At 44.7% G+C, this 11356-nt stretch overlaps 2 protein-coding genes across 2 annotated transcripts; both read left to right on the plus strand.

Annotated features, from left to right (window-relative positions):
* Nucleotides 1–253: 253 nt before the first annotated feature.
* Nucleotides 254–3948, plus strand: LOC6726748 (replication factor C subunit 1). Its single transcript, XM_002102123.4, has 4 exons — nt 254–599; nt 666–1978; nt 2105–2947; nt 3006–3948. Exons 1-4 carry the CDS (start codon nt 591–593, stop codon nt 3781–3783), a joined length of 2943 nt encoding a protein of 980 aa, XP_002102159.2. The 5' UTR covers nt 254–590; the 3' UTR covers nt 3784–3948.
* A 5034-nt stretch (nt 3949–8982) lies between these two features.
* On the plus strand, nt 8983–11350 carry LOC120285049. Its single transcript, XM_039295549.2, has 2 exons — nt 8983–10205; nt 11032–11350. Exons 1-2 carry the CDS (start codon nt 9929–9931, stop codon nt 11088–11090), a joined length of 336 nt encoding a protein of 111 aa, XP_039151483.1. The 5' UTR covers nt 8983–9928; the 3' UTR covers nt 11091–11350.
* The last annotated feature ends 6 nt before the right edge of the window (nt 11351–11356 follow it).

An 11356-nucleotide genomic window follows, 5' to 3' on the forward strand; every position in this document is an offset into this window, starting at 1 on the left:
TCAAAAAAATCTAAGGCAAGAGATAAGTAAAATATATAAAATAGAAATTGACATTTTCATAGCACAGAAGCATATAAAATATATATCTATCCGTTGTACAAGAGCAGCCCGTTTGAACTTTTTTGTTGGCATATCTATAGAAATTGGTAATAACTATGTAAAATAACAAACAGATGCGGGCGCTTTAATACCTCGCTACAGCAACAGGGAATGACAAAATTAATGTATTTGCTATTCATCATATTTAATATGTCAATGAGATCGTTCACAACAAGTTTAATTGCATTAGGATTAAATTCTTTAAGATGTTATTTTAACATCTTTCAGATAATTGACTTTTTTCTTTTCTTTTTGTGGCACTTCACCGTTACGAATTTATTTTGCTGCCCAGACAACCTTATACTTTTTATATCGTGGCACACATTTACTGAGCTATCGATAACTTTCAGTGCCTTTCGTTGTGTAAAATACGTATGCTAGTTTTTATAATTGTCACCGATGCGGTTACACTGGGGATTTCGGATCTGGTAACACTGTTCCGAACCCTGAAACCAGCAACATTAATTTTCAAATAATAAATTCCTGCCGTAATGCAACGCGTAAGTGGTGTAGAGACAGTCAAGCACTAGGTGAAAACATCAATTTAACAAAATCAATCGTTCCAGGGCATTGACTCCTTCTTCAAACGGCTGCCGGCCAAGTCGAAAAGGGCCGAGGACGAAAATGGAGAGACGCCGTCGAAGGCGCCAAAACGCAAGAAAGCCGTGATAATTTCCAGCGACGAGGAAGAGGTGGTCAGTCCGCCGGAGACTAAGAAACTCAGGGCTTCAAAGACAGCATCCAGCGAGGATGAAGTGGTGGCTGCCACACCGGAACCGAATGCGAAGAAGGCCAGGAACGGGCAGAAACCAGCGCTTTCCAAGCTTAAGCGGCACGTGGATCCTACCGAGCTTTTCGGTGGAGAAACCAAGAGAGTGATTGTGCCCAAACCGAAGACCAAAGCTGTTCTCGAGTTCGAGAACGAAGACATTGACCGGAGTTTATTGGAAGTGGATCTGGACGAGAGTATCAAAGAGGCTGCCCACGAAAAAAAGGTTCAGTCGAATACCAGGAGCTCTCCCTCACCTAAAAGAGCAAAGAAAAGCAGCCCGGAACCGCCAAAACCCAAGTCAACCAAATCCAAAGCCACCACTCCTCGTGTGAAGAAGGAGAAACCTGCGGCAGATCTGGAAACCAGTGTCCTAACAGACGAAGAACGCCACGAGCGTAAACGTGCTTCCGCCGTGCTCTACCAGAAGTACAAAAACCGCAGTTCGTGCCTGAACCCCGGCAGCAAGGAAATCCCAAAGGGATCCCCGGATTGTCTGAGTGGCTTAACCTTTGTCGTAACCGGAGTCCTTGAGTCCATGGAACGAGAGGAGGCGGAGTCTGTGATCAAGGAGTATGGCGGAAAGGTGATGACCGTGGTTGGAAAGAAACTTAAGTATTTGGTCGTAGGAGAAGAAGCTGGACCAAAGAAATTAGCTATGGCTGATGAACTCAATATACCCATTCTCAGCGAGGACGGGCTCTTCGATCTAATCAGGGAGAAATCAGGAATCGCTAAGCTGGTAAAGGAAGAGAAGAAAAGTCCCGAGGAGAAAGAGAAAAAGGAGGTCAAGACTTCTAGAAGGTCCAATGATAAAAAGGAGAAGGAGGTCACTAAGCAGAAAAATAGCGAGAAGCATGATGCTGCCAAACATAAAGTCAAGGAGGAACACACTTCCCCCAAGGAGTCGAAGGAAAAGCTCAATGATGTACCAGCTGTTACCTTGAAAGTAAAAAAAGAGCCCGGCTCCCAGAAAGAACACGCTCCGTCGCCAAGAACTGCAGAACCGAAGACTCAGGATATGGTCGGGATGGCCTGGGTGGACAAGCACAAGCCTACGAACATAAAAGAAATCGTTGGCCAGGCAGGAGCCGCCAGCAACGTGACCAAGTGAGTAACCTAAATGTATAAATGGGAGCTTCCGCTTTCAAAGTTATATATTTATTATATTCATAATTTGAAACTGGAAGCTAATCATGAGAGGATTAAATTTGTGCTTTAATTAAATTTTCATAGGCTGATGAACTGGCTGTCCAAGTGGTATGTTAACCATGATGGAAACAAGAAGCCCCAACGTCCCAATCCTTGGGCCAAGAACGACGACGGCAGCTTCTACAAGGCGGCCCTGCTTTCGGGACCTCCTGGAATAGGAAAGACCACGACGGCGACTCTGGTAGTGAAGGAACTTGGCTTCGATGCGGTGGAGTTCAACGCCTCCGACACACGCAGCAAACGCTTGCTCAAGGATGAAGTGTCCACGCTGTTGAGCAACAAATCCCTCTCCGGTTACTTTACAGGACAAGGCCAAGCGGTCTCCCGCAAGCATGTGCTCATAATGGACGAAGTCGATGGCATGGCCGGTAACGAGGACCGCGGTGGAATGCAGGAGCTGATCGCCCTCATCAAGGATAGCTCTATTCCCATTATTTGCATGTGTAATGATCGCAACCACCCGAAAATTCGGTCCCTGGTTAACTATTGCTACGATCTGCGATTCCAGAGACCTCGCCTCGAGCAAATCAAAGGAAAAATAATGAGCATCTGCTTTAAGGAGAAAGTAAAGATATCGCCCGCAAAAGTGGAAGAAATCATAGCGGCTACCAACAACGATATTCGGCAATCCATTAACCACATTGCCCTGCTGAGCGCCAAGGAAGACGCTTCTCAAAAGTCAGGGCAGCAGATTGCCACCAAGGATCTGAAGCTGGGACCCTGGGAAGTGGTCCGAAAAGTCTTCACAGCGGACGAGCACAAGCACATGTCCTTTGCCGACAAGAGCGACCTTTTCTTTCACGACTACAGTCTGGCCCCGCTCTTTGTGCAGCAAAACTATCTGCAGGTCCTACCGCAGGGAAACAAGTAAGTCTAGTTTACTTTACTCAAGGGCGTACCCATTCACCAAATCCGCTCTTTGCAGAAAGGATGTCCTGGCCAAGGTGGCAGCTACGGCAGATGCCCTAAGCTTGGGTGACCTTGTTGAAAAGCGAATTCGTGCGAATTCAGCTTGGAGTCTTCTTCCCACTCAGGCTTTATTCAGCTCGGTCCTTCCCGGCGAGCACATGTGTGGCCATTTCACTGGACAGATTAACTTTCCCGGGTGGCTGGGCAAGAATTCCAAGTCTGGAAAACGTGCCAGGCTGGCTCAGGAGCTGCACGATCACACTAGGGTCTGCACCTCGGGCTCAAGACTATCGGTGAGGTTGGATTACGCCCCCTTCCTTCTGGATAATATAGTGCGACCTCTGGCAAAGGATGGCCAGGAGGGTGTACCCGCTGCTTTAGACGTTATGAAGGATTACCATCTACTCCGTGAGGATCTGGACTCGCTGGTCGAGCTTACATCCTGGCCCGGCAAGAAATCCCCACTGGACGCAGTGGATGGGAGAGTAAAAGCCGCTTTAACGCGATCTTACAACAAGGAGGTTATGGCATACTCCTATTCCGCTCAAGCTGGCATCAAAAAGAAGAAATCGGAGGCTGCTGGAGCGGATGACGATTACTTAGGCGAGGGTCCGGGCGAAGAGGACGGAGATGGTGGCCACATATCATCGGAGGAAGACGAGGACAAGGACAACCTAGAGCTGGATGGTTTGATCAAAGCCAAAAAGAAGACAACTTCGTCAAAAGCGGCTGGTGGATCCAAAAAGGCTACATCTTCCACGGCTTCAAAGCCTAAGGCCAAGGCCAAAAAGTGAATGCACCAAGGATTTCCCATATTATAATATGATTTTTTTTTGCCATCGAATTCCCCATTTATATGTAGTTTTTGTTTAAAATCTCATGAATGGCCGACACTGTTTATACTGCTAAAAATATATGATATTTACCAATAAAATACGTGCTTGAATTGCAAAACGTAATATTTGTTGATGAATAGTGCTGACATTTAGTTGACATATAAAGATATATATAAAGTAAACTTAAAAAGGAGAAATTGGTAATGAATCAGATCAATTATCTGATTTAATTGTGTTACGATCAAGAGCGCGAATATGTCAAGCTTAAATTTATTTAAAATATTTAGTTGGAAACGCGAACAGGGATGGTCACTCCATACTATCGTACTTGGAAGTGCATTTCTTGAGCAATATTTTTTTTAAATTCGAATAAGTTTGAAATTGAATCATTAACTTAAGTTTTAATTATATTTAAGATAATATATAATTATTATTTTATAATTTATGCGTAAAGCATGTTATTTACATCTGGTAAGGCTATCTTAATTTAAAAATTAAGTTAATTATAAATTAGCGAGTTCGTTAAATAGCTCAAACGGTTAACAAAATAGTTGACTGTCATAAGACTTTTTTATTTATTGTAACGTTTTTAACCTGATGTCAATCGATGGTGTTGCTAAGCACAATCGATAATGAAGCAATCGATGTTTCGTCAGCCCTGCTATCTCGTAGTAGCGCCAAAGAGTATCGTATCTGAGTTTTTTCCCCGATGTCAACGCGAACGGATGCTCGTACTGGGCAGCGGAAAATGCAGTGAAAATTGCCAGAAAAGCCAGGGGACAACATGTGCGGGCAAGTCCAAGCGAAGCATTCGAATAACTGCGAGAGTGCGCGATCCACTTGATTTTCCGGGATTACCTGCCACGTTCGACGGGTTTCGCGTTCTATATTTTTCGCACTGAAAAATTCTCGGCTTACGTGCGCCTGTGTGTGTGTGAGTGTGTATCTGTGTATCCGTGTAAAGGGCGCAGCTCGGCGAAAAACAACACCCATAAATGAGCGAAGCCTGCCTGGCGTCGCGCTTTTAATCAAATTGAAATTAATTGTAGTTCAAAGCGTCGAGCTCGTCCGCTTTTCTTTGTTTTTTGCGCAACTCGCTGTGCTGAAAATTCAATAAGCACGTAAATTCCAGCACACTCACAACGACTTCAACCGCGCACGCACACAGATACAACGCTGCAGAGCTGGGCGAGCGGACGCGAGAGCGAGAGCGAGCGCGCGATAGAGCAGGCAAGTGCAGACTCCGCTTCCCTCCCACACCCCGTGCCGCAGCTACCACCCCATTGCTGTTGTTGTTGGGCCAGGCCAGGCCAGTCACAAGGACACTCTCAGCCTCCCAGCTTACGCATACATGCTCACGCCCGAGAGCCAGGGTCTTGCCCCTCTCTCCCCTCTCCCCTTCCCCTTCCCCTTGCGCACGGTAAACAGGTGCCGCGCCTTGTACCGTTACTTTGCCTGCCTTCGGAGGACTTCGTGCTGCGTGTTTTGGCTACACATGTTTACCTTTCAGCACTCGCCCAAACGTCATTGCAGTGAGTGCGAATCCGGGGATTGGGATTTGGATAAACGAATTTTCCAGCTCATCGCTGTCGCCAATACTCCTTTCACGCAGCACGCACAGTGATGAACTCATAATGAATTTTTGAATGAATGATTTTAAGTTTATTACATTTCGATAGAACTTATGATGCCAATTGAAGGATAGGATACGCTATAACATCCACTTTTGATGTAAAGATGGCGTTTGTTTTTGTTTGATTCGGGCAAAGAAGGTGGAACGACTTACATTTGTCTATTATGCTCCCAGTTGAAGTACAAATTGTCCAACTATTTATATATTCAAGCTGAATCCAATTTCCTTGCTTTTTTGCCGTTCATCTTACCCGCATCCTGCCTCATTTTTTATCGCCCTTTTCACATTTTTCTGCAAACAGCGCTCCAAATTCAGGTCATTGCATTTGTTCGACGTGCCACCCCATCCAAACACCACCCACTGTTCGCCCTTAACCCCCCTCCGCTGGCGTGTTATGCTGCGTTCGTCCTGCGTGTGAATGTTTACTTTTCAATAGATTTCGCTTTCGTTCACTCGAAAGTCTGTCAGAGGACAAGTTTTTGTTATTTTCCGCCTCATCGGACTCCGAATTTTTATCGCCTCATGAGGTCAGCGCATTTTTCTGTGCCATGCGACGTATCTCTATTTGCATAGTGACGAAACTCTTCAATAATCAAACTCCGCAAAAAGACCGAAACTGATATCAGAGACCTTCCGATAAATGGTCTGCGATAAGGCGGAACAAGAACACAGCTACAGCTGGGCACACCTAACGGGTTCACTATCTTTATCTAGACTGCAGAAACAACAGCCAGAAATCATATATGTATGTATGTAGATACAACACACCATGGGTGAACGACAGTTGTTCTTGCGTAAGACGACCTCCGCGCATCTGTATGCACATATTTTGGGTAAATGCGAGGACCGTCTGTACAAATATAGTATAGTTCGCCCTGCAGGAGTTTTCACTGTACACCCCACATATGCACTGTGTTTACACGGCTTCTTATCAGCAGAACGCGGTGCTTGTGTGTGGGAGAACCGCTTGGGGCGGGGAAGCGGCAGAGATAAGCCAACGCCGACAACTCACTTAACTGAAGCGAGTTGTCAAAATACCCGTTTGTTAGCAAGCTGATCGTTGAGTTTTTGGCAAGTCAACAGCCCTTCTGACATCATCATTGGTTGGTTCTCTCTTAAGATGGATCAAAGTCCCGAAGTTTTCATCACATTCAGTACGTAGTTTGTGGGGTAAACGGTTGGAATATCTGTTCCTCTTATGGCAATGTCGAATGGGGGCCGAAACGGGAGCAACTTGACTTGGCTTACTGGCCAAAAGAGAACGAGTTATTCGTGCAGACAAAATGGGTTAACGGTGGGCTCTGGGGAGACTATCTGTCGCTGAATCCCAGAGATACACAGATACAACACACAAAGTCCGCTAATGGCCGCATTGGCCCGCCTAAATTAAGTTGCAAGCCCACTTCCAGCCTATGCCTACATAAATATTTAATTTGCGATCTCAATTCGCTTTGTTGGCTTTCTGTTTTTTGTTTAATGTGAGCCAGCGAAAGCTGAGAACATATAACAAAATGGGGGTGGTCGTTCCACCCTTGTTCGCCTTTGTTTTTCGGCGGTTTAATTGAAATTCGTTGACTCGCCAGTGATTTACACTCTCTAGCAGGTTTTCTGGTTTTGGCCAAAGCATAAAACCATTACCATTTCCGTTTTCAGCTGCCTGTAAATCGAAATGTATCTGGTGTCACGGCCCGTCCGTTATGTGCTGAATATAAATTAAGTACAGTCAACAGTGGACTTAGACAAACCACCAACAGTGCTTGGCAATAAATAAACAATAATCATAAGTTTTCTTATGCTTTCGTAAAGTTGATGGTTCCTACTTCTTGTAGTGCTGTAAACATATTTATTTATTTAATGGGAGAGTGTTCAATAGCGTTTGTATATCCTGCTTTTCAATTTTCTTATACAAGACGCTTTTTTCAAGATAACACCAGTCTTTGAAGAACTTTTATCATTCCCTCTGCGTGCACATGATTTTGCAATCTTTAGGCGGCTTCTATCGTGCTTTGTTCAACAAATTGCCATAATTTGTTGTAAATTCCAATCAAGTGGTTGCCACTAGTGGTTCGCACGGCGGGTGCGGTGGTTCGGGGCGGTCTAATCAATACCTAGAGCCACTTGTTTGTTCAGTCGAAGTCTTGTCCAGCTGTCACTTAAATGGTTCGTGTGTATGTGAACATTATTTTCCACTTCGCACTGAGCAGGGGTCTTGTTCACATGCGATACTCGCACAGAGTATCTGTGGATATCGGGCTATCTGCGAGCTACCCGTGACAATACTAATTGATTTCCCCACACAGACACTGTCCCTTTTGAGTTTTCTTCTGCGGTGTGTTGCGGTGGTTCATAAGTTTCCTCTTATTATTATATTATATTATAGCCATTGCCGGCTTCGTGGTGTGTGGTGCAAACTGGCAAATAATTCGTTTAATTACGGATTACGTAGCTTGGGAAACAGTTTTTGCGGCTGATAGCATAGCTCAAAGGAAAACCTTTTCAAGTATTGTATCTTCGGGCAGCACATCATCATTATAAATATAATAAGATTGAAGGAGCGCAGTGCATCGAACAACGGTTTCGGCTCATGGAGCCCAGATAGCAATTAAGCGGTTCTGGCTATAAGGAACATCATATGCTGACTAGTAGAAATGCAGACGAAGAAGGGCTGGCTCAGGCAAAAATTTGCCACACATGCCCCTCTATATACACAAACATATACATACATATGTGTGTGCTCCTATATTATTCTGATGCTGTACCCCTATACCTCGAAGTGTGTGCCATAAAGAAAGGCTGTATACCGTGAAGTAAACAAAGAGCCGAGTCATATAAAAGAGCAACTGCCTGTGGTTGTAGGGTATGGTGTGGGCATGTGTGGGGGTGCGGGGGCCTTTAAATAAATATTTTAATGAACTGCACTAAAGGCTGTGCCGACGCCTAAAAAGAGTTGACTTTGAAACGCACTGACTGGCTGCCAGTAGCAGCAAATGCAAGAAAGTCCGCCTGGCTGACAGACAAGCGGAGTGCATCCTTTTATACTCGCATACTCGCACATCAATGCAGTGCGTGCACTTTATTTTTAGCCCACTGTAGAACGTGGAAAAAATGCAAGAGGTGCAGGGAAATGGAGGGAGTCCAATACCATGTACCATGTACCGTCTACCATCTACCATGTGGGATGTAAAAGAGATTTTTTCGTTGAAGTTTTCATTTTTCTTTCTTTTCCTCTCCACAAACACCCAGCTGCAATTGTTGTTCTTCGGGATTCGGCTTCTTCCCCGGCAAACTGCCTTTATTTTTCGAAGAAATCTTCCAGTGATTCATCTCTTTCACCCGGACAAGTCGTGCGGGAATTATGAAAGATGCTGGAGATACATTTTAATTGAGATGCACACCAAATAGATCAATAAAATTGAGTTCAAGATTGCACAGGCCTAAATTGAAAGTTGACACGGTCAATATATTTAAGGAGATCTGTGGAGTAAGGCCCAATTGAAAGGAAAATTTGGCTTAAGTCGCTAAGTGGAGCTGTCAATAGTGGACAAACAAATGTGATATAGAGCGTTGTGTGCTCATGAGATACCGATTAGAGTGGACTAAGATATAGAGATATAGATAGAGTGTAGCGAATGCAAATTATCTAGATGCTTTCGACGATTCCCATGCAGTAAGTTAGTTGAGAGTGCAAAAGGTTGACGATAAGTGCTGTACGCTGTGCGATACATTTCTGACATTAACTTCTTCCCTGAAATATTAAACAAGAAACCACGCCCATTCCCGACCTTCTCCGACACACCTAGAATGGCGAACGAAACTTAATTAATAAACCATGAATTTATGTCACTCGACAGCATACAAAGGTCGTAAAACTTTGATGGGTTACCAGCTCGCTCGACTTTCTGGGTCACACACTCTCGCACAATGGCTTATATAGGCACAGATACCAGGAAGCGGGAAAGATGCACGGACTGGTGGCAGAAACTTCCATCTCCTGTACTTAGAAACTTGTTAAACTTTACTTGACAAACGACAAACTCTGCAGTGCTCAACTTGGCTGTCAGTGATTAAGACGGACAGATTTGCAGCACATGTGGCACATCATTCGCCAATTTGGGCCCGGAATGCGGAGCGGTATGCAGCCCAATATGGCCTAGCAGTTGAGGAATATGCGGCTACTTGGCGAAGCGGATTTGGTCAGAGCCAACTTCCAACTTCACCTAGCGGTACTTCAACCCCATTCTGCGACTGCCAGTTACCTTGTAGTGGTCTCCCAGGACAACTCCATAAGTTTTAGAGATCCGCAGATCATTAATAACGTGTCATCGCGATGACCTCTTTTTCTGATTAGCAGTCATACAGATGGTTTTGTTTGCGATAAGCTAGCACATCCCATTTAGATTCCCACAATTAGCAAAGCTAAAAATAAAGTGCATTTATTTTCTAAGCACATGCTCATCATTTGCATTATTTATGCCCAAACGTGACTCCTGCGAACTGAGACCCCGAACAGAAGAAGGGCATATCTGGGACTTCAGTTTGTTTGGTCATGCCATTGCCTCCCTGCAGATAGTGTTTCGTTATCGCAGCTCCAGTCAGCCCATGAATGGCCGTCCGAAAACCGTGCGGTTCATTGAACGCCATGGGGTTTGGTTATCATGCCAACACATGCTCTTTTACACTCGCACCCGTAGTGTCTTCTGCAACCTGACTGTGCTCCAATGTACAAGGGACACCATCGAATCGCATCGTAAATTCACACATTTCACGCCCCATTCAACCTCGTGGATGGGGCTGCCTGGCATCCTGTATCTAGCAAATTGACAGCCAGCCGGCCACGTTCGCATTCAAATTTATACGATATACGAGCCAAGGCATAAATAAATGCTTCTTGGCGAACGGCGGTTTCTTCATAATTTTTCCACCTCATATTATTATTATTTTGCAGCCTATCCTCTATGGACTGCCCACAGCACAGTGGGCGCCAAACTTCTTTTCTGCTCCATCGACAAATTCGTATGTAGGCTGGCGATGACTTTCGGAACGTGGGCTGTCCACGTGGGTTGGCTTTTCGGGGCCCGTCAAACCCGATCGGTCTGGACAGGCGGTGCACGGCAAACCAGATGGAGAAAACGAAGTTCCATTTGATTTGCCGCCTTTCCACCCAAAACCATTTCTCTTGCTTATGCCCCGTGGGTCGCTTTTGATAAGCTTATTTATTTTCTTAGGTGGCCCACTAATTTCTCAATGTAGGTCTCTTTCGGTTGTAGATTGTGATTAAGCTCTATAAGTTTTTAATCATTACCAGCCAGTCATGTCAGGTTTATGCTCGGCTTTTATGCTTTTAAATTTTCAATGAGAGGATACCATCAGATGAGTATCTATCGCCTACGATTTTCTCATGCTGTAATGTGCATTACGTAGACGATTACCAAGATGGCCCATAACATGCATGATATCAGCAATATTTGTTTTGAAATTTGTTTGCTTGTAAATAAAATACCCCTTTGTTCCCAATACTCTTGCAATCACTTAAGATAATGTCTAACTCGATGTTCTTTTTCGAAACTTTGTAGGAACCCGATGCCAAGTCCCGAGGAAGTCCAGTGCCACACATGCGTGTTGTAAATGTTAATGCGCCTAGAAAACTTGAGAAGATCGACCCAGTTTTGCTTACCATAGATAGAATATGCCAGAAGCGTTTTCGATCGGACCCAGGAACTCAAGAGGAACTATTTGACCCAAGAAATTGAGGCAAATGTGAAACACATGTGCGAGCTGGAGTATGTGGCGTTACATTTTTGGTTATTGTTCTCTTCTGGCCACGAACTGAAATTGAATTAACCACTCGCGGAGACAATACGAGGAACAATCCCAACCAGCTGAGCAATACAATTAAGA

The sequence above is a fragment of the Drosophila simulans genome, chromosome 3R, assembly GCF_016746395.2.
Source record: "Drosophila simulans strain w501 chromosome 3R, Prin_Dsim_3.1, whole genome shotgun sequence".
Lineage (NCBI taxonomy): Eukaryota > Metazoa > Arthropoda > Insecta > Diptera > Drosophilidae > Drosophila > Drosophila simulans.

Bases quoted from the DNA above. Each gene is read 5' to 3' on its own strand.
- LOC6726748 (XM_002102123.4), top strand. The intron at 1,979-2,104 runs GTGAGTAACCTA...AAATTTTCATAG, and splicing joins GCCGCCAGCAACGTGACCAA to GCTGATGAACTGGCTGTCCA. The intron at 2,948-3,005 runs GTAAGTCTAGTT...CGCTCTTTGCAG, and splicing joins GTCCTACCGCAGGGAAACAA to AAAGGATGTCCTGGCCAAGG.
- LOC120285049 (XM_039295549.2), top strand. From the start codon at position 9,929: ATGCCCAAACGTGACTCCTGCGAACTGAGACCCCGAACAGAAGAAGGG. The intron at 10,206-11,031 runs GTAAATTCACAC...GAAACTTTGTAG, and splicing joins GGACACCATCGAATCGCATC to GAACCCGATGCCAAGTCCCG.